The sequence below is a fragment of the Chelonoidis abingdonii genome, chromosome 2 (genome assembly GCF_003597395.2).
Source record: "Chelonoidis abingdonii isolate Lonesome George chromosome 2, CheloAbing_2.0, whole genome shotgun sequence".
Taxonomy (NCBI): domain Eukaryota; kingdom Metazoa; phylum Chordata; order Testudines; family Testudinidae; genus Chelonoidis; species Chelonoidis abingdonii.
The window spans coordinates 36,262,706-36,284,049 of NC_133770.1; the positions used below are offsets into that span (position 1 = coordinate 36,262,706).

At 43.8% G+C, this 21,344-nt stretch overlaps 1 protein-coding gene across 4 annotated transcripts in view; it reads right to left on the reverse strand.

Annotated features, from left to right (window-relative positions):
• Positions 1 to 21,344, reverse strand: part of APBB1IP (amyloid beta precursor protein binding family B member 1 interacting protein) — a 130,923-nt gene that overhangs the window by 58,875 nt on the left and 50,704 nt on the right. For all 4 annotated transcript variants that reach the window (XR_012655199.1, XM_075062263.1, XM_032786226.2 and 1 more), the window contains exons 4-7: positions 16,453 to 16,742; positions 12,890 to 12,967; positions 7,097 to 7,256; positions 2,860 to 2,981 (exon numbers count right to left, since the gene is read on the reverse strand). Coding sequence is in view for 3 of the 4 variants with exons in the window: in XM_075062263.1 (XP_074918364.1) it covers positions 2,860 to 2,981; positions 7,097 to 7,256; positions 12,890 to 12,967; positions 16,453 to 16,742 (650 nt within the window). In the remaining variant the exon portion in view is untranslated. The remainder of the gene's footprint in view (positions 1 to 2,859; positions 2,982 to 7,096; positions 7,257 to 12,889; positions 12,968 to 16,452; positions 16,743 to 21,344) is intronic.

The following is a 21,344-nucleotide window of genomic DNA, read 5'->3' on the forward strand; positions in this document are numbered from 1 at the left end:
TCAGAAATTACGTATGTGCAGTGCCAAGAGAAAGTTAAGCAATCTTTGTTGGCTTTAAAAAAAATGCAAGGGAGAGCACAAGATAGCCTTTAAACCATTACAAAATCAACCAAATCTAAATGGACTTTCCCCAGTCCACAAAATGGTGTATGGCTAATGTAGGGATTAGTTCTATACCAAAGAAGAAGTCTGTACCAAAATCAGAGACATTCGAGCTGTTCAAAAAAAAGACTAACATTATTTTTAATATTAACAAAAGTGGCTTTTGTTTTTTGTCTTTGACAGCACAAAATCTTACTCACATGAAAATGGCTGGACTGTTTTGGTTAGACTTTCCAAAATGCAGGGCCAGACCAAGAGATGGCTAATGTCCCTTTTAGAATGAGCTACTTATAGAACATAAAGGCAATTTAAACTATAGACACAAAATGAATTAAAATAAATCTGTGTTCAGCAACTCCCTGCCACTGTATCTGGTCTGTATGTTCAAGTCATATTGACTGTATGCTAAAGCAATGACGCGCTGTAGCGCAGATGGTGTTTTTCATAATTCTATATCAGACTGCACCTGCACAGCCCTATCACTTCAAAGATCACAAACATGAATCTGAGGAGCTGTCAGCAGCTAAAAGCAAAGCTAAGTAGGGGCCAGGAAATTAATCTTCAAGCTTGGCTTCCATCATATGGTTTAATAAAGTTACTGTGGCCCATCTTCTATATTTTAGGATAGACTCTCCTCCACTTCTGTTAGCAAATTGAAGAACAGGTGGTAAGTGAGAAAGATTCCTAAATATCAAATTCCTCTAAGAAAAAAGAAGCAATAGGAATGCAAATGCCTAAAAAATATGTAAATGAAACAATTAAATTGTAAGAAGTCTGTTCTTGTGTTATGATCCCAGGAAAATAAGACCATTTGTTTAAGGGACACTCAATTTAAAAATCATGCTCCCATCTAAAACATTCTTACCTGCTACTGGGATATATAACAAGTAACAGCAGGTGCCAGACAAAAACACTTCTTTATTTTCTGTTTGCTTGTGCATTTGACTGCACTCAGTATATAGTCAATTTCACTCTTGTTTGTTTGGGTCTTTCACATGGCAGCGGAGGAGAGAAAAACAAATTTAAAAAGTAGGAATCAGATTGTAAAGCCACAGGCATTAGCAGAGGGACAAGTATAGTAGCTGCCTGAAACTTTAATGAACTGAAGTTGAAGTTCAGTGAAGTGGACTTTTGCCTGCTACAGTCACACCACCTTCTCTGGACATAAATATTCATACATGGAATTCTTCATGGTTATTAAGTTATTTGGAATTCTTATGCCACTTCTTAATTTATCCTTTAGTTTTAGCATCGCTGTTCAAGTTTAACCCCTAATATATCATCCCTTGGACAGAAACAGGAGTCCATACATTCAGGATACAGGCACCAACTCGTAGGGCTCTCATAGGTATAGCTGTCTCCACTAGCTGATCAGTGGTAGTAGAACAGAAGCATAGAGCAACTACTATTTGAAGCCCATTGTGTAAATACTTTCAATTAGTTTTACAAAACCAAAAGGGAATGTGCATAATGTGATCCACAGGGCCTGAGTCTCTCTCATTTACAGCACTGCAAATCAGGAGATCAAAACAGTTAGAAGAGAAGAATCAAGACCAGAGACTGTTTCAAAAACAAGAGATTAACATTTGGGTTTGTAAGTTTAACATCAGCTGCCCTGGGGGAATGATTTAATCCAAATGTATGAAACAAAAGCATGTCCAGGAGGGTTTTTTTCCCTCCCATATTAGTGTCTTCCTCAGGCAATTATTATTCTCTAGGCTCTTTGAATTTTAGTGTTAATGCCAGATAGAAAAAAAAAAAAGAGGCTATTTTCCCCCAAAAGGGCAGCCTAGTATCATTGCAGCTGCATTACAGAGTGATTTCAGTCTTTCAGATGTTAAGGTCTTCTTCTTTGTGTGCATGAAACCCAATATGTGTGAACGTTCCAGTCTTTAGTCATGGGCTTCTGACCTTCCATCTCAATAGCTTCAATTTCATGGAGCAGCCTCTTAATGCGATTTCCATTGCACAGTAAGTTATATCACAAATGGGTGAACGTGATGATGTGCACATTCTCATGAAAGAGAGGAAATCTGAGTGGAAAGCCCTATTTTGTAAGTGTTTTAAAAAGTATATTATAGAAACAAAGCTATGGATAAATGCTGGAAAGGACTTATATTGTATGACTCACTAACTTTTGTCAATGTCTGCTAGCATTAGCTGTAGCATGTAGATGGCAAAAGTGTAAGGGATAACACCCTTCCCCCCAAAAATATAATAACCCAATTAATCTTTAGATGAAGACATGTTTAATAGTTTAGAAGCATGTTTAATAAGTTATTGTAAGTGCTTACATAACCTGCATGTGAACTGTGTCATGTTCCTCTCTAGTAGCTGATCCACAGAGGATAACAGCCTACTACTAGTACCAGCTAATGGACCTTCTCCTTTAGCTCAAGTTACAGAGGTCCATGCTGCAGTGCTGATGGTCTTGTGTTCAAACACTGTTTCCCATCTGCAAATCATCTTTACATCTGAGCCCTGTGTTTACACAGTAGTTTTCACCATTGCTCCCCCCAGTGGAACTACACAAGTGGGGAATTGAAGGTCTCATTTTTAGCAGTGTAGACAAGGCCTATGAATATACTACAGAGGAAAAGCTCTCTCTTGTGTGTTTTTTCCTTGTTACTGAAACCACAGATTTGTTTTTTCCTCTTTTAGAACTGGTAGAACTAAAACCAATAAAACCTCTAGCAGGCATAGCATAAACTAATCCATATGATTTAAAAGTATTTTGCCAATATCACATTACCTTACCTGGGGATTTTTGAACACAGCATATTTTTCATTTTTTTCCAAAAACAGAACCTTATTTTCACTGTCCCGGGTCCAGTCTGATAAGATTTCGATAACATTTTCATGGTCTTCAAAAAACCTTTCTATGGGGATAAGAAAGGTCAGCGTAAGATAAACACCCACTCCAGAGGCAGAGACAGAAAGTCCTGTCTCAGACTATAACCATTATCTGATGTTCCTTCAAAAAGTCCGAGCCCTGCAGGCCTTTCCAGTGCAGAGAAGGGAGCCAAGCCTCATGAAAATGGTGGGGTATGAAAGGGCAAGGCAACTCTGTAGTATGTAGCTGTGGCATCCCGTTGGTGCTAGCTCCACGTGTAGGATACAGCACATATGTTAGGCGGCACCGCTAGCCAAGCTGGGGCTGTAGTCAGTACAGCTGCTCTATGTAGTGTGTTTTATAATGAAGTTAGCTGTGAAACTGAGCATAGATTAATGGCTGCAGAGCCAGCATTAACGTGTCATGCCTTGCACAAGCCTTTTATCCTTGTTTCCAAAGCTCTGATTGCTGATGTTGTCCTTCTACATCTCTGAACGGACACTGCAAGGACTGGTGCAAATGCTTTGCCTCTGGAAGTGCATAGGCACCCTTGTCCCTGATCAGCTAAGTAAGGGTGCAGCACACCTCTGCAGCTTTCCCAAGAGCAGTCTTGCTCTACTTTCAATAGCCATTGGTGACCACACTCTTCAGACAACTTGGACTGCACTGATGTATGTGGGAGGAGATGAGAAAGCATGGTCTGATGGCCTTTTCTAGTGTTTCATACCCTTCTGAGACTCCCTCAAATGGAAGGGTACGATATAGTCCATCAACACTCAGTTCTGACAATTTAACAACTGTGTGCTTTCAAATGTCACAGAGGCTCATAGTGAGCTGTAGCTCACGAAAGCTCATGCTGAAATAAATTTGTTAGTCTCTAAGGTGTCACAAGTACTCCTGTTCTTTTTGTGGATACAGACTAAGACGGCTGCTATTCTGAAACCTGTCAATGTACTCAGTTGTTCCTCAGCAACACAAAGCATTGGAATACTTTTAATAAAGCCACTGACAATGTAAACCAGTGTATAATTACATGTAAGGAACAGAAGGGTAAATCGTGCCCTAAAATGTATAAATGTATCTTGGAAATAACTTTCAAAACAGGGGCCCTAGCAGTAATCCCAGCCACAATGACAATATGGAAGAATACAGTTGACTCTAAACCAGGGTACAAGTTTGTTATGTGGCTAAATTGCTCTGTTGCAAAATACCGCCCAATGTTGTACCACGCTAAAGCCATAGAAAACCTTCATGAAATTTTTCAATATGCAATTTATCTGAAAGAATAGATCATTTGATTTACATAACCACATAACTTGTATGATAAAAACATATGTACAGTTTTCTACCAAAGATGTTCTGATACAGAAATAGCTTGGACTTTTTTTGCAATATCTATCCACTAATCTAAAACATTGGCTTCTTGGGCTTGCTACTCAAAGTAATATTAAAAAAGGATATACTAGAACTCTCATGCAGGGAAATGATGTAGAAGAGTATAGTTTCTTTGTACAAACGTTAAGATTACAGCTGGCCAAAACATGGGAATTCCAGTTCGCGGGAAATTTCAGGGCAAAAATAAATAAATAAATAATTTAAAAAAATAATTTCCCATGGAACAGAAATCCTGGAAAAAAAATGGCTTTGCTCCCTGAGAATCTGACAGCTGCTGAATGAAAATAGAAGTGTGAAACTTACCAGAACGTCATTGTCACTCAGCAGCTGCCAGGTCTCCCAGGGCTGTGGCTCGGGGGCTGCCATACCATGCAGACTGCTCTAGGTTGGGTACCCCCCAGCTTCCCAGACTCGCAGTCTTGTTGGCTTCCAGGGCTGGCATCCTGGGAAGCCAGCTGGGTCAGGAGTCTTGAGCCCTGGAGTCCCTGATCCCAGGCAGTCCACAGGGCAGGGATGCCCCAGAGCTGCAGACCCTGGGAACCTGTCCCCAGGCTATCTGTGGAGCTGTAAGCTGAGCCTCAGTTGGAGCCAGGGTTCATCCCAGGGCTGGCTTCTGGCTCCACGACAGAGCCATGGACCCTGGAAGACTGGGCTCGTTGGAAGCTGTGCATGGTGGCAGGTTATGGGAACCTGCCTGGTTCACTGAGAGTTTACCAAACTCAAGATGTTTCTGTAAAGCATTTTGGGTTCAATGAAGTGTCATTTTCTGATGGAAGTCTGTTGTAGTCCAGTAAGTCTGCTTAAAAAGAATGTTAATGGTGCTATTTTAATCCTGTGAACAAATGTACAAGGAGGAATAAACAGCGGACTGTACTTTAAAACATTTGAAGAGAATTAAAAATACTGTAGCGGAAAGAGATTTCATTCACACCAGTGGAAAACAGAAGACCCCCGACACATACTGCTCCACCAAACCCAAAACTCCTTTCTACAAATGAATAAACTTTATATCCAGCTCACTTGGTCCAGAAGATAGGGCAGTGCAGTGAGGTTCAGGAGACTTCAATACTATTCCTGCCTCTGCCACTGACCGGCTGTATGACCTTGGGCAAGTCATTTCCCCTGCCAATTTCTGTCCTTCTACTTAGACTGTAAGATCTTAAGTGCAGGGGCTGGGACAGACTCTTTTTACATTAGTACAATGCCAGAAATGATGGGGCTCTAAATACTGCTGGGACTTCTGATTGCTACTATACAACAAATAATTTCGATTTCTTTAAAACATCTGAACACCAACCCCAATTTCTTCCTTTGTGTTTTCCCCTATATCCTCTGCCTCTGGCTGCAAGACAGTTGATTCAAAATGGCATTTCAGATAATATAAACACACAGGTAAACGCCACAGCCCAATAGTTCCAGTGGTTCAGGAAAGAATTTGGCCGTATGCTATCATCCAGTGTTCAGGGATTTCTATCCAGGTTAGACCAGACAAGAGAGAGCAACTTTCAAAAGCAAGGAAACACTCTAAAATTATTCAGAGTGATGTCTGTGACATTTCTTGTGCCATTTCCAGTCTCTCTTTAGTTAAGATAAGCAGGTACAGGAGAAGGTCGCAATACAGCTTCATGTATCATCTTAATGGGGTAGAAAGAGTGGCTAGGCAATTACTGTATCTGCCACTCCCACCAGTAGATGAATATCTCCATGTTCAGAGGCACCCAGACTCTTTTCTAACCATTCACCTGATTTATAGTGTAGAAGGATAATTGTTCCTGGGACTTTTTTAGTACATGAGGTTGATGTTAACTTTCTTAGTATATTTTCAGATCTGCAATGGGATATTATAACCAAGTGAATTTATATATTTACCACTCTAAGGGCCATTTTCAGTTTGCAATTCCTCCAGGCCAGTGCCGCACAGGGAGAAGGTCATGGCAGTATTTCTTTCTTCATTAATACATTTCGAACATGGCCCAGAGACAGACATTTGTGATAGTCCAGAGGGAAAGAACCGTCCATCCCATTCAGGCCTCGAGGCCTCTTTGAAACCACATTGATCAAATTGTACCAAACAGCATGTGAATTCTTACCCAGCTGTTCCCTAGGGGCTTAGAAGTCAGCCATAGAAGGCATGTTACTCTTTGGGTCATGAGGCACCACCAGCTGAGTGGCAGCCCTATTGAAGAAAAGGAGCACTATAACGTACATGACCTGTACTTAAAAAAGTGGCCACAGGCGAAGCACATCAGAAACGACCGACATGCTGCTCAGAAATGTTTGCTTAATTACAGTGCTAGTTGGCCCAAGCAAGATCGCTCTGGCCAATAGCACTCCACCACTGTACTCTCTCTTCTAAGACTTTAGCTGTTTTTTTTGTATAATCATTCAACTGGTTAATTTTGTGTGTGTGTAAAATCTGAATAATGAAAACGGCCATTAACAGGGAGTCTCCATGGTCTGCTGCACTGAGGTGTGGGAGACACATTCCCCCAGAATGACAGGGGCTCAGTGCATCACCACACCACCAAGTTCTACCTACTGGGTGGACTGGTACTTTTTACATCACTTTGACAGCAGGCAGTGCTCACATTCCTACAATTCGGACAGACTCCTTCAACAGTGATTTCTCCAACACACAGAGACAGCCCACAAATGGATCCAGAGGCAGGAAAAACTTAGAAGTATAGTCTCACTTTTAATAATTATCAGTACCGTAGAGCAAACATACTATAAGCCCAGATAGGCTCTCTGCCCTGTGAAACTTACCAATTTGTAGTTCTGGGTATATTTCATACAGACACCAATCCACATTGCAGTCACAGTGGGTTTTCTCAAAGAGGTTGTCTAAAACATCTCGTGCCACCTGCCGTTCATCCACCATCAGGGACTTAGTACTGTTATCATTCATGTGCACCTTGACAACAAGCTGAGTACAGAGTCATATAGAGTCAGTTAATTTCAGCAGAGAATAAAAAGCTAGGCTGGTCAAGAATCTGCTAAAAGAAGATAAAGATTAAGGCAGACGGTTATTACTGATTCAAAGGCACCACATACTACACTGAACTGGGAGAATAATATATCTTGGGAGCTTTTACATTCTGTTGGCACCAAAGAAAAAGATTGGTTGTAAAAAAAGAAAATTAAACTTTGTACTGGGCGTAACTCAAGGAAATGTGAAATAGTTCACAGAGAGGCTGCAGAATTTCAACTCTGCCTCTCGGAAGTCTAGTAGATGTACAATGAAGGAAAATGCTCGGCAGAGTAGCCAAGTACAAAGTGCTCTTAATGAAGGCTAGAAAGAAATGGTTACTTATTTAACTGATTCTTCAAGATGCGATGAAGATGCGTATTCCACTTGGATGTGTGCATGCCCGGCATGCTGGAGCCAGTGGATTTGCTTAGCAGTACCTATAGAGGAGCAGTGTTCATGCCACATTGCCATAATCCATTCCCTGGCTCTGAAAGGTTGTACTGCCTTGACCCCCATCAGTTCCTTTGCACTAAACACACACAGAGGATGGAGGAGGGACTGTGGAATACACATCTGCACCACATCTTGAAGAACCAGGTTCATTAAGTAATCACTGCTTTTTCTTTAAGAAGATGCAGCCATGTATTCCACTTAGGTGACTCACAAGCAGTACCCACCCCAGGAGACAGGGCGCAGAGTCTACCCAAACAAGGATTGCAAGACTGCCCTACCAAAACTTGCATCCATCCTGGAAGATGCGGTAATGACATACTGGTTCATAAATGTATGTATGGACAACCATGTAGCCCCCTGCCAATGTCCAGTACTGAGATGTCACTAAGGAACGCTATTGCTGTTGCTTGTGCTCTCATAGAATGAGCTTGCACCTGCTGATGGGGGTGTAGCCAAAGCTGTCTCATATGGAGTCTTGATACAGGATTTCATCCATTTAAAGATCATCTGTGAAGAGAGCACTTGACATGGTCATGCGATCTGCATACGAGGCAAAACACAAAAACAGTTTAGTCCTGTCCAGATAGAAAGCTATAAATCTTCCTACCCATCAGATCCATTCATTCAGTGTCTTTACCCTTGGTGGTGGACTTAAACCTGCCTTGCTGGGCTCTCTTGTTCACTGAGGTTACAACTAGAGAATCTGGGGATGGCTGGATGGCTGGAAGTGAAAGCTCTCAAATCCCTGCACTAGAATGAAGGAGCACTTCTCCATGCACTTTGCTGCAAGTGGTACCAAAGCCAGTGCGCTCCAGCAGGCTCAAGGAGCACAGCCACCAGAGACCAACATGTAGGCAGTCTGGCCTAGTAGTCAGAGCAGGAGTCAGGTCTAGTGGGCAGAGCAGGCATCCAGGTTAGGGAACGAAGACAAGGGTCAGCACCAGAGTCAATTGCCAGTTACCAGAGCCACCGGGGGCAAGCCAGAGTCACGGTCAGAAGCCAGAATCAGAGCCAAGACTAGTAGCTGAAAATCAGAGATGAGGCAAGGATCAAGCACAGAATGGAGCATGGTGGAAACAGGAGTGAAGGTGGGGGTAATGAGGGAGCCAGGAGTACAGCAGGAACCAGGAACAGGGTTGGATGCAAGAGGCAGCCAGAAGCAGGGTCCAATGCAGCCACAACAGGAAAGCACCTGTTCCTCCTCCTGGCTTAAATAGCATAGCTGGACCCATCAGTTGAGGCAGGCGATTCTCCAATCAGAACTCCCATGGGTGGTGCCTTGGCTGGGGCTACAGCCCTATCAGCTTCTCAGCCCACCAGGTTTCAGTAGCCATTGGGTGAAGGCCAGGATGTGGCAGCTGTCTGGAGACTCCCAGGCCTGAGTTCAACACCCAGGACATTACATCATCATTAATAGGGAATGCAACACTCCAGTGGCAGATGGCTGCAAGACATCTAGTAATTTGTGGATGTTCTTCTTCAGGATCTCCACATGTGCATACTCCAGCCATGTGCCACAAAAAAAGTCCTGGTATGCCCTGAAATCCTCCAGAACCAAAGGGGAGGAAGAGTCAGGCAGCGCAGAATCATCTGGGGATGAAGATGAAGCAGTTAATTGTGCTAGAGCCAGATTCTCTGCTGGACTGACAGACCTGGATGGGATGACTCTGGAGGTGCCGCAAGGGGAAGGCTCTCCAGTGCCTGGGCCTGTACCAGATCAATGGTCGCCACCACAGATGTGCCTGGAGATCTCTGCTTAGAGAGTGAGATGAGGAGCGTCCCATGGATTCCATGGAGGCCACTGGTATGGATAGGGCATTGGTGACCACTAGGTGCCAAGTCAAGGGTTCCCACTCTGACCAAGAGATGAGTGGTAATCCTGGTACCCATAGCACTCCATGAATGGCCCCTGAGGCAGGTCTGGTGATGGAGAATGAGAGGAGAACAGCATCCAGGTTGGGATCAAAGAGTCCCAGGCTTCAGAGGATAAAGGTGGAGCTAGCCCTGAGGTTGCGACCAACTGTTCTGACTTGTCCATAGCCCAGAATGATGAGGGCGCTGGTGCCGACGGTGGAAATGGTACTGGCGGCACCGAGTACACCTTAGTTGTTTCTGGTCGTGGCACCAGTGTTGATCCAAAGTGTAAGGGACTGGGGCACAGGCAGTCTTGCCTACTGGTCACAACTGGGCTGAGGTCTGCCCACCATGGACAGTAGTTGCCGAGTAGGAGTTCGAGGAATCACATGAGACAGAGTCAGGCTGGAGTTGAAGACCAGAGATCAAACAAAGTCTGGTGTTGCAGCAAGTTGCAGTCTGTGTAATTGCCCAGACAACTTCCTGGGGCAACCGTTGGTAAAGAGCATGTTTGGCCAATCAGAGGGCTGCAGGGTACTGTCATTCTGGGTCTCTCTGGCAGCACTTCCTGCAGGACCTACTCTCCACAGTGCTCCCTGCCTCTGCATGGCCTCCCAGTGGGAATATCAGCTGTTCCAGACTCTGCAGACCCAGGGTCTAGTCCCAAGATCCTTACACCAAGTCAGCAGTGGTACTGAAGTAATTGATGGTGCCACAGTAACATTGGTGGTGCTAGTTGCAGAGATGCTGAAGACTTTTCCAGTGCACTGAGCCTGACACCAGCCCCACGTCCACTCACTGTGGAATGGAAACATCCGGTTAGAGTGCCAACACTCACAGGTTCAGGAGCCTGTCCAGCCATTGGGGCTATAAAACACAAAGCCATGGAAAAGTCCTGGACCCAGGGTAAAGCCAGGACAGAAAGGCAGAAAAGGTCTGTTGCCGCCTCAAATGCCACCAGTGCAGAATCAACCGGCACTGGCATTGCCCTCATTGGCACCAAACTCAATGGATGCCCCAGGGTCAGAACCAGAATCAACAGTACAGGGTCTCTGACCTCCTTATGTGGTTCCTGGGAGTAGTTGACCGGGATCTGTTCCATCCCTGTTCAAGCAGGTGCCGCTTCAGACAAAGATCCCTCACCACTTGCACCTGTTTGGTGAACAATCTGAAAAGCGAACACCGCTCCTTGATATGGGCTTTGCCTAGACACAGCAAATACCATCTGTGGGGATCGTTGTTGGGGATGCCCACCCCACATGACAGATCATGTTTAGAGGAACTGAGGAGAATTGGGGCAGCATCACCTCATATAGCCAGAGGAGGGGCTACGACCACGAGATGCATGCATTAGCCCTCTGTGGGCAAAATTCTCTGGCTCTGGAATACACAGCTCCATCTACTCAAAGAAGAATATTGAATTGGATGTTTTAGTCTTAATTAGGAAAAGAATGGAAGAACCTTGATATGCCAATCAGCTAACCTGGGTTCATGTGCTGCAATGATAGATACCAGTACAAGACTCTGCAATAGACAGATCATCACTTACAGTGATTGACTGCAGAAACCAAAAAAGTTCATTATCCTCTTGAAGCATTTTTTAAATGACAGAAACAATGTGCATGTTTATTGTGAGGGGGAAAAGATTTTTAAAAAATTGCTAAAATATAAAAGACAGAACTGCAAACACACAGTAAGAATAGTCAAGTCATCCACTTGCACTAGAAACTGCAGAACAATTCCCTGCCAGGAACCATACACTGGAAAATTGGGAGAACTTCTCCCAATGCTGCAGCTTTAGCAAATACTAATTTTAAAATGTTTGCATAAAAAAAACTCTGCAGCAGAGCAAATCTCTACTAAAGCAGAGGTAATACCACAGAACTAAAAGCAACAAGGAAATGTCCATACAGACTTTTGAAAAGAAGGATCTGGAAAAGAGCTCTGTGTAAGCTTGAAAGCTTGCCTCTTTCACTGACACAAGTTGGTCCAAAAATAAAAGATATTACCTCACTCACCTGGCCTTGGAAAAGAAAAGCACATCAAAAAGCTAAACTGTATGTTTGCTCTGTTTTCAAACCCCCAAATGTTTTTTTTCTAAAGTAAGGAGCCCAGCTGTGGTGGAGAATATGAACAAAGTATGCTGGACATGCAAAATCTAAAACACATTTAGGAAACAAGGGGAATAACATCTGGTTCCAGTTCTTTGACTGTTCACAAATATGCCTGCAGTGTTTTCACAGCTCTAAGCCACAGGGTGTTTAACAGCCTCTTTTTAGAAATGAAAGAAGATTCTCTCTCTCTCTCTCCCCCTACAATTTTGTTTTAATTTCCCTTAAACTTCATAGTATGACACTAATTACAGCACAGATGGTATTTAGCAACAGGAGGACCATCACAGTCTAACTTCTAAAATACTCTGACTTTAAATATTTAATATCTTGCAAAAAAACAAAAAGATGCAAAATAAATTATTTGCCCAAACAGACATCACTTATTATGCAGGCAAAAGGGATAAGATGGGCTAGGGTGAACCTTTTAATGAGGAAATCTCAGAGATTTCCTTGGGGAGATTTCCCTTAACGTGTCCTCTGGGGAGAGTCTCTCTCTCTCTGTGGGAATTGTTTCAACTTAGACACCCCAAAATTCATAGGGGACCTGCACTGTGTGTCCAGAGGCCCTTTGGCTCAGGTCTCTGGCAGCCTCCTCCTCTCATGCCTTATTCAAACTGGATTGTGAGGGTACAAAGCTGAACAGTGCAGCTCCTATTGAATTCAACTGGAATTCTAGGTGCTCCTGAGGGTCGGCCCCTTACTGTACTGCTTATATCTCAAAGTGCCTTGAGGGGATTTTGCAATGCAACTCTATTGGAGCAATCTGGCTAAATCCATACACACTGCTTTGGAAAAGTACAGGTTAAAATTTTTGGTATCAGCTTAGGGTGACTGAATAATATTTGATCATAGATTCCAATTCCTTAAAACAGATTATAAGGATACTGGGCTTTGTCCAGAGTTTGGAACTAAGAATTATAACCTCTCTCAGTTCTGTCAGAGGTAGAGTGATAGAATATTGTTCCTCCAGTACCTGAGATAAACTACGAGTACCAGATAGTGTTAAATGTACATTTTAAAATGTACAAAAAATAAAGGAAGGATATGAAGACTAACATTATTTATAATGTATTACAATGAACTCTGACATACATACATATATATACACGCACACATACACACATTCAATTGTATATGAAGTTAGAATTTCAGTAGTTTAAGTTCTACCTTTTTAACCTTCGCTTCCTTCAGTTTTTCCAGTGCAAGTTTAATCTTGTCGGCTTTTGCTTGTGTTTCTAGTTCTTCCTGAAATAACAGCAAGATATTCAAAAGCTCTCTGTTAAATAAATGAGCAAAGTGCCATGTTTTTATGCAAATAGCTGTTCATATTTATTTAGACCAACATCACAAGGCCTATCAAGGGAAACTTTATTGGCACAGGTGCCAGCTACACTAAATCAATGGACACTGATGGCTTAGCCCCCGTTTGCCCAAAACGTAATTCTGATTCACAAGACAAAGGCTCTCTGTCACCCAGCCATGGATCTCTCACAGGATAGCGAGATGATTTGGGCTATGCCTCACAGATTGCTGTAGAACATGGAGACAGGTCTCCCCTATGCTCACATGGAGATAACTAACATACAATAGATGTGGCAATAAGGTCTGAACTGAACTTTTAAAGGGAAAAAAGTGATTGCACCTCGGGAGGCAGTTTGGCTGCTGAATGACACAGCATTGTGGACAGTAGCATGGAATAGCAAACTTATTGCCTCTCAATTTATGCCTTTTAGGGCTCAGAGAACAAGCATTTCCAGGATCATATTGACCACCTGATTTGCAACCACATCATGCACAAATTGAATCCCAAGTCACTGTAACAGCTAGAAGTGCCTGTTTTCCTTTGTGGATGATATAAAGATTATGACTGTTTCTCTCTGACATGGACTTTCCAACAGTTCTCCATGTCTTCGTCACCTCGCGAGTAGATTATTCTAATATATTTTTATAAGGGGCTACACTTAGGTTGGTGACCACTTCTGACTTCTGAGATCATGATGGGCTACTAATGCAACGCTGAGACCTCTGTTTCCCTCAAGATCCTCTGCCAATTCCCCAAATTCAGGGCTGCCTCTCCTCAGTTTTTCCCATTCTCCTTGCCCTCAGGGAAGAGTCTCTAGTTTGTACAGTCACTGGTGATATTTTCAAATGACCAGGGAGGAGTATAAAAATATTGTTCAGCCAATCTGCCCTGGAGGAAAATTCCTTCCCAATCCCAAATATGGTGATCAGCTAAACCCTGAGCACGTGGGAAAGACTCACCAGCCAGACACCCAGGAAATAATTCTCTGTAGTAACTCAGATCTCACTCTATCTAGTGTCCCATCACAGGCCATTGGGCATATTTACCACTAATAGTCAAAGATCAATTAATTGCCAAAATTAGGCTATCCCATCATACCATTCCTTCCATAAAATGTATCAAGCTTAGTCTTGAAGCCCAGATATGCTTTTGCCGCCACTGCTCCCTTGGAAGGCTATTCCATAACTTCACTCTCTGAATGGTTAAACCTTCATCTAACTTCAAGTCTAACTTCCTGATGGCCTGTTTATATCCATTTGTTCTTGTGTCCACATTGGTACTAAGCTTAAATAATTCATCTCCCTCCCTGAATATATCCCTCTGATATATTTATAAAGAGCAATCATATCTCTCTTCAGCCTTCTTTTGGTTAGGCTAAACAGCAAGCTCTGAGTCTCCTTTCATAAGACAGGGTTTCCATTCCTCAGATCATCCTAGTAGCCCTTCTTCTGTACATGTTCAGTTTGAATTCATCCTTCTTAAACATGGGAGACCAGAACTGCACACAATATTCCAGATGAGGTCTCACCAGTGCCTGTATAATGGTACTAACACCTCCTTATCTCTACTGAATTATCTTGCCTGATGCATCCAAGACCGCATTAGCTTTTTTCACAGCCATATCACATGGGTGGCTCATAGTCATCTTGTGATCACCAATACTCCGAGGGCTCCTTCTCCTCCTCTGTTACTTCCAAGTGATGCGTCCCCAGTTTATAAACAAAATTCTTGTTTATTAATCCCTAAATGCATGACCTTCACTTTCACTATTAATTTCATCCTATCACTGATTACTCTGAGGTCAGTTTACAAGGTCATCCAGATCTTCTTGTAGGATATCCTGGTCCCTCTCTATATTGCAATACTTCCCAGCTTTTGTCATCCGCAAATTTTATTAGCACATTCCCACTTTTTTTTGCCAAGTCAGTAATAAAAAGATTAAATAAAATTGGTCCAAAGCTGATCCCTGAGGAACTCCACTAGTACTCTTTTCCAGCTGATAGTTCACTTTCAGTATGACCCATTGGAGTCTCCCTTTACCACGGTCCTATAACACCTTTTCAATTTTTCATATTGATCCCCATCTTTTCCAATTTAGCTAATAATTCCCCATGTGGAACCGTACCAAATGCCTTACTGAAATCGAGGTAAATTAGATCCACTGTGTTTCCTTTGTCTAAAAAATCTGTTATCTTCTCAAAGAAGGAGCTCAGTTGGTTTGGCACGATCTACCTTTTGTAAAACTATGTTGTATTTTGTCCCAATTACCACTGGCCTCAATGTCCTTAACTACTTTCTCCTTCAAAATTTTTTCCAGGACCTTGCATACTACAGATGTCAAACTAACAGGCTTGTACTTAGCCGAATCACGTTTTTTTCCTTTTCTTAAAAATAGGAACTCTGTTAGCAATTCTTCAGTCATACAGTACAACCCCTGAGTTTACAGATTCATTAAAAATTCTTGCTAATGGGCTTGCAATTTCATGTGCCAGTTCCTTTAATATTCTTGGATGAAGATTATCTGGGCCCCCCGAGTTAGTCCTATTAAGCTGTTTGAGTTTGGCTTCTACCTCGGATGTAGTAATATCTACCTCCATATCGTCATTCCCATTTCCACTGACCTAGAAGAGCGGAGACGTAGCAGAGCTGGGATTAGAATGCAGTCCTTTCCCGATCTTAACCCTGTGTTCTATGGGACAATGGTACAGTTTTACACAGCTGAGCAGGCCCTCCTTAGGGCCAGAGGTGACACTAGCTGCTGAGCACATGAGCCAAGTCAGTTGCAAGAAGCTGGCCAGAGCTGACAACAACCCTAGTATTGTACCATTAGTAGCAGCAGCCTGGACTATAATTAACCTGGGGCCTTCCCAAAAATCTAGGGACCTACACTCAAGATTTTCACAGACCCTAAAGGCCAGTTGTAGGTGTCTATAAGGCAGGAGGATCAGCATGAATACCTTATTCTCTACTAACAAACAAACCAAAATATCAGTGACAAGCTTCCTGTCCTAGTAATCAGTTTGCATTAACCAATGGCTGTTCAAATCTCTCACCATAAAAGCCAGAAACACTGAGATTCTCCTTTACAAGCCAGAATGTGATCATGGCCACAGGCTTTGTAGGTCCCAAAGACAACTTTTGCCTCTATATAGCAGCTATCAAAAAACTTTCCTAAACTCTACTAACATGTGTATTCAACTATGAACCGTGTCACTGTAGGCTATTTCATGCCAAGTTGGAATGGACTATGGCTATTGTTATTGCCTGCTCTATAACGGGCATCTAACATTCAACAGTTTATGGTTGTTTTACAGCTAACATTTAAGTTCATTCATGGTTATTCTCCCTTGTTCCTACTCAGATAGCCTCTACACAATTACAGCACAAGGTATGAGGATGTTTGGTACAAGGTTCCTTCAGTGCTTACCTGAGTGAGTGGTTCAGGAGGAGGTGGTGGTAGTGGGAGGTTGAAAGCAGGATCTGGAGGTGGAGGGGGCAAGTCATCCTCAAAACATCCCGTGGTGGTAACAGGGACATTTGATTTATAATCATAAGCAGCAGCAGCACAAACACCTGTTGAAGGCTGAGTGACTTCACTTTGTGAGTAGTGAGAAGTTTTCTGTGCTTGTACTGTCTTCTGTTCAACTTCAGTTAGGTCTGCTACCAGATCAGCCATTAAAGCATCCAAGTCATTGTCCTCCAGTGCATTTAATGATTCTGTTAAGAAATGCACCCCCCACCCAATACTTTAGAGAGTGGATGACATGAAAAACAGTTTGCACTCAGTTCAGTGAAAACTAAATTGTAGAGGAGTATGCTAATTGTAGAAGTTAAGGGAAAGGGGACAATTTTAAAGAGGGAGACTTTAATTTGGGTTCTACAGAAAAGGTGTTTTGGGGGGATAATTATTAAGCTGATCAGGCTCAAGGATAGACTAGAAGGGAACTTTCCTTTCTAAAAGGACTGTATTAGTATTTTAGGCTTTGTCTACACTAGTGCTTTTGTCAGTAAAACTTTTATTGGTCAGGGGTGTGAAAAAAAAACACCCTCTTGATCGACATAAATTTCACCAACAAAAGCACCAGTGTGGACAGCACTATGTCGGCAGGAGATGCCCTCCCACCGATATAGTTATTGCTGCTTGTTGGGGTGGCTTAATTCCATGCTGGCATGGAATGGCTACACATGTGACTGGACAGCGGCACAGCTGTGCTGCTGTAAGGTCCGTAGTGTAGAAAGCGACAGGGGCATGTGTGTGTCTGGAGCTCCAGACAAGAGGGCTTACATGTAATGAAACAGCCAAGAACCAGCCCAGAGCCTGGGAGGGACAGAGCGCCAACTGGGGACGTCCAAGGATGGAAGTTAGGAGAAGCACTGTGCCAGGTAGGAATCACCTGAGAAGGACAAACCGGAGCCAGACCTAGCATCCCTGTCACCCAGAGCCACACAGGGCCACGAGTAGTGCAGCTTGTGACTTTGCATTAGGATAAGGAGGGAGGCTGTATCTAGTTAAGCGGGGAGGTTGTCGCTCTGTGTGGGTTTGCAGAGAGAGGCAGACGAAGGCAACAGAGGTGTTTCTTGGGGAACGTTTTACTGGAGCCAAAGTTGACCAGGAGTGCCCAGGTCTCCCTGTTGGACTGGAACTCTGCCCAGGACTCCTGAACTCTGAGTCTAGGCACCTTGCTCAGTGTCTATCCTTTTGTATTGTGGTACCATTGGGCCCATGGGTTCTCGTGTTGAAAGTAACGCTGTTTCACCACTCCCCCTATCTTCTCCCCCAGTTGTTTTTCTCCATTCATTCCTCTGTAAATAAAAATTTCCCTCTCCGTATTAGCTGTACTGTCCTTGGGGGGGGGGGGGTTTATTCGGGGTAGGTTTGGAACAGGGTGCCTTGGAGGTAGAAGGGCAGTTCCCTGCTGCGTTCCAGCGCACTCCTTTTGTTGGCCAGAGCTACCAGCAGAGCAGACTCCACCTTGGCCACCAGGGTGCTAGAGTTACACTTGGTGGCCTGTATGCGGACATGCAGTACACCCCACCCCCCATCACTATCCCTCTCTCCACAGGGCTCTCTCTGGACCAATCAGCACTTGCTCATCCTTGGAACACCCTCTGCCCAGGTTTTAAAGGGACTGTGCTCCCTAAATCCCAAGGGGCTTATATAGGAGTAACTTCACTAAGTCCATGCAGTTACACAGGTGTCAAACCAGTGTTAGTGAGGGGATATCAAGCTGCGAGGCTTTAAGCTATAAGAAAATAATATTTGAAAATCACATTCCTACATAGTATATGAGTCATTGTGCGATATGGATCAGTGACTTACTACTGTATAATAATATACAGGGCTCCAAGGACCTGTTCAGTTAGAGTTCAAATAATGCAATTTCTCTTTTAAGATATTTTACCAAAACTGATCTAAACATTCCACATTTGTTTTGTGTTTTCAGCTCTGACACTTAAGTGAGATAATTCTCTTAACTGGAGTTTTTAGCTGAGTCAGCAGCTCCCTCCTACGATTGCTTAATGTAGGCCAGAGTTAAGAGATCCTGTGGGGAGACAGTAGACAGAAAGATCTCGTTTTACCCAGTCCAGGAGCTAGCGAGTCTAGAAGAACTAGAGGGCTGTGTTTGTATACAGTGGTTTTGTAACAGGGTTGTCTGTCCCTTTTAAGGATTGGAGGCAGGGAGCAGCCGGCCCTGTTCTGGAGGAAAGCCCAGCAGTCAGCTAATGACTGGATGTGATTCCTGTGAGGGCTCCAGCCCCATGAGGCTGGCTGGGACTAGGAGAGAGCTGAGAGTTAGAATCCTGCACGGATACATATTTATATCCACAGATGTGGATATCTGCAGATACAAATCAGTATCACCTGAACCGCAGGGCTCTCCTGGGAACCGCAGTGGTGAAAGGAGCAGAACAGGGGCCACCGGTCCCAGGAGCCAGCACCCTGCGCTGGCAGCTTCTCCTGTGCGGCTGTACCACCCCAGCCCCGCCCCCAGCTCCATCCTCTAGTTCGGCTCTACAGACCCCAGACAGGAGACACAGTCACGCAGACAGCTGTTTGAAAACGACGGAGGTGGGGCTGGGGGTGGTACAGCTGCACGGGAGGCACTGCCGGTGCAGGGTGCCGGCTCCTGGGAGTGCCAGTCCCATGTTCTGCTCGTTTCGCCACTACGCTTCCTGGCAGAGCCTTGCAGTTCAGCGCATAACGATTTCCTTGTGCGGATAACCGCAGCCGCAGGTATAAATGTGTATCCATGCAGGGCTCTACTAGCAGGGCTTTGGAGCTGTGCTCTGGCTCTGCTCCAGCTCCAGGCAAAAACCTGCAGCTCCACTTCCCTGCGCTCCAGCTCCGGGCTCCGCTCCAAAGCTCTGCTACTGAGAGTACACTTTCCTGTGGAGGCAGCAGAAGGTTGCAAGAGGGCAAACGCCCTGCGGACCTGCCTCTCCCACAGCCGGTGAGATCCCGACCCTTTAGTTACTGGAGGTCAGAGAGCCCCACAATCCCAGTCTAGAGCAGAACTGCTGCTTTTGTTATTATTCCACATTTCCTTTTGTCTGTAGATTGAACAGCAGGCAGGGCCCTGAAGAAATGGCTACAAATGGAACTAGGTGTGGCTGAGTGTTTCTGCCAGGCTGGCTCACTGTAGGTCCCCAACTCAAGGGAAGCACTTAAGCATGCCTCTGAACTGGGATGAATTTAAGCATGTATTTAAATGCTTTCCAAAAATGTGGCCTAAATTACTTCTAAACAAGTCCTATCTTTCTGTACTGTAATAATTAGGACTTTTTTGTGACATACACATTAAAACAGTATTCTAACCCATGTAGTTTCCAACACTCTCAAAGCTGTAGTTGTATTTATTAGTAATCTCTACTGAAAAAAGGACAGATACCCAAAAATACAGATTCCCTACCAGGGCCAAGCGCAAATGGCATTACACTGTCTTGTTTCTGTTTCATGGATTCCATCTGTCAGACTAACATTACCAGATTTAGTTTCAGTTTCATTAAACATTTAGATATTAAAGGCCATGATTTCCTAAACTGACTAGAGATTTCTCTTTGTGGTGTCCAACTTGAGACACCTTCACAGGCCCGACTTTCAGAAAGTGTTGAATACCCATGCTCTGAAAAATCAGGCCTCTTTAAGGCATCTCAAATTGAGATACCCAAAATCATTGGTTGCTTTTGACCATCATGGACATTTAGCTTTTTACTCCTCCATTGTTGTGGTATATTTTAGATGTAACCAGTGTCTGAATGAGCTCTCCCCTGACATTAGTGATGAGCTGGGGGAAGAGACTTCAGGAACCGTGTTTGCACAGACATGCCTACTCTGAATATACAGCATGGTGGAGCTGCTTTGCCAAAATGATCACCTGTGGCTGGTGCTGGGTTACAAATCACATTAGTGCAAGAGTAATGACATGTGGTTATCCTTAGTGTATGAGTAAAGGGCAGCAGAACGGTACTTAGACAGCCTTGATTGAGGAGATTGCCCTAAACTGAACCTTACTCTCTAAGTAGGGGGTAGGGATGCCAAATCCCAGTGAAAGACAGGTGATGGGGACTTGGATTTGTATTATACTGCTATGCTACCTGGTGGTGTGGGCTTTGCTCAAATTGTCCTAGACTCCCTTTGACCGTCCCCCTCTAGTGTTTAGAGCTAATCACGCTGTTCAGAGGCATTGTTTCTGTACAGTAATTACCAGTGCCGAATCACTGATAAGCAAGTCTGGGGGTTTTAGACCTGGTGTTGGGATAGTGGTGAAAGGAAAGACAATACAGAGGCCATACTGGCAGTGAGGTTTCCTGTTACCCAGTGAAACCACTAAGAGCTGAAATCACTGAAGACCTGGTTTAATCAGTGGAACCTCAGAACATGGCACTGCAGAAGTGGCAGTGAGTGTCCAACATGGCAGCACATAATCACCAGAAGCAAGGGCACACAGTGACCACAGAGACATTGCTTGATTCCCCCCCACACCCTTTGTGGGGTAGAAGGTGAACCCCTGTGACCATACCACTGAACTCTGGGTCTTTGCTAACCAAGGAGAGCCACATGCACAGAAAGTGGGGGAGTGATGTTGTCATAAATAGATAGCTAAGGGTTAATGTTTCTTTTACCTGTAAAGGGTTAACAAAGGGAACTAAACACCTGACCAGAGGACCAATCAGGAAACAGGATTTTTCAAAGTCAGGGAAGGGATTTTTTGGGGTCTGAATCTTTTGTCTGTCTCTCAGCGATGAGAAGGTTCTTTCTATCTTCTAATCTTCTGCTTCCAACTTGTAAGTACAGGTAGAAAAACAATATAGGCTTTT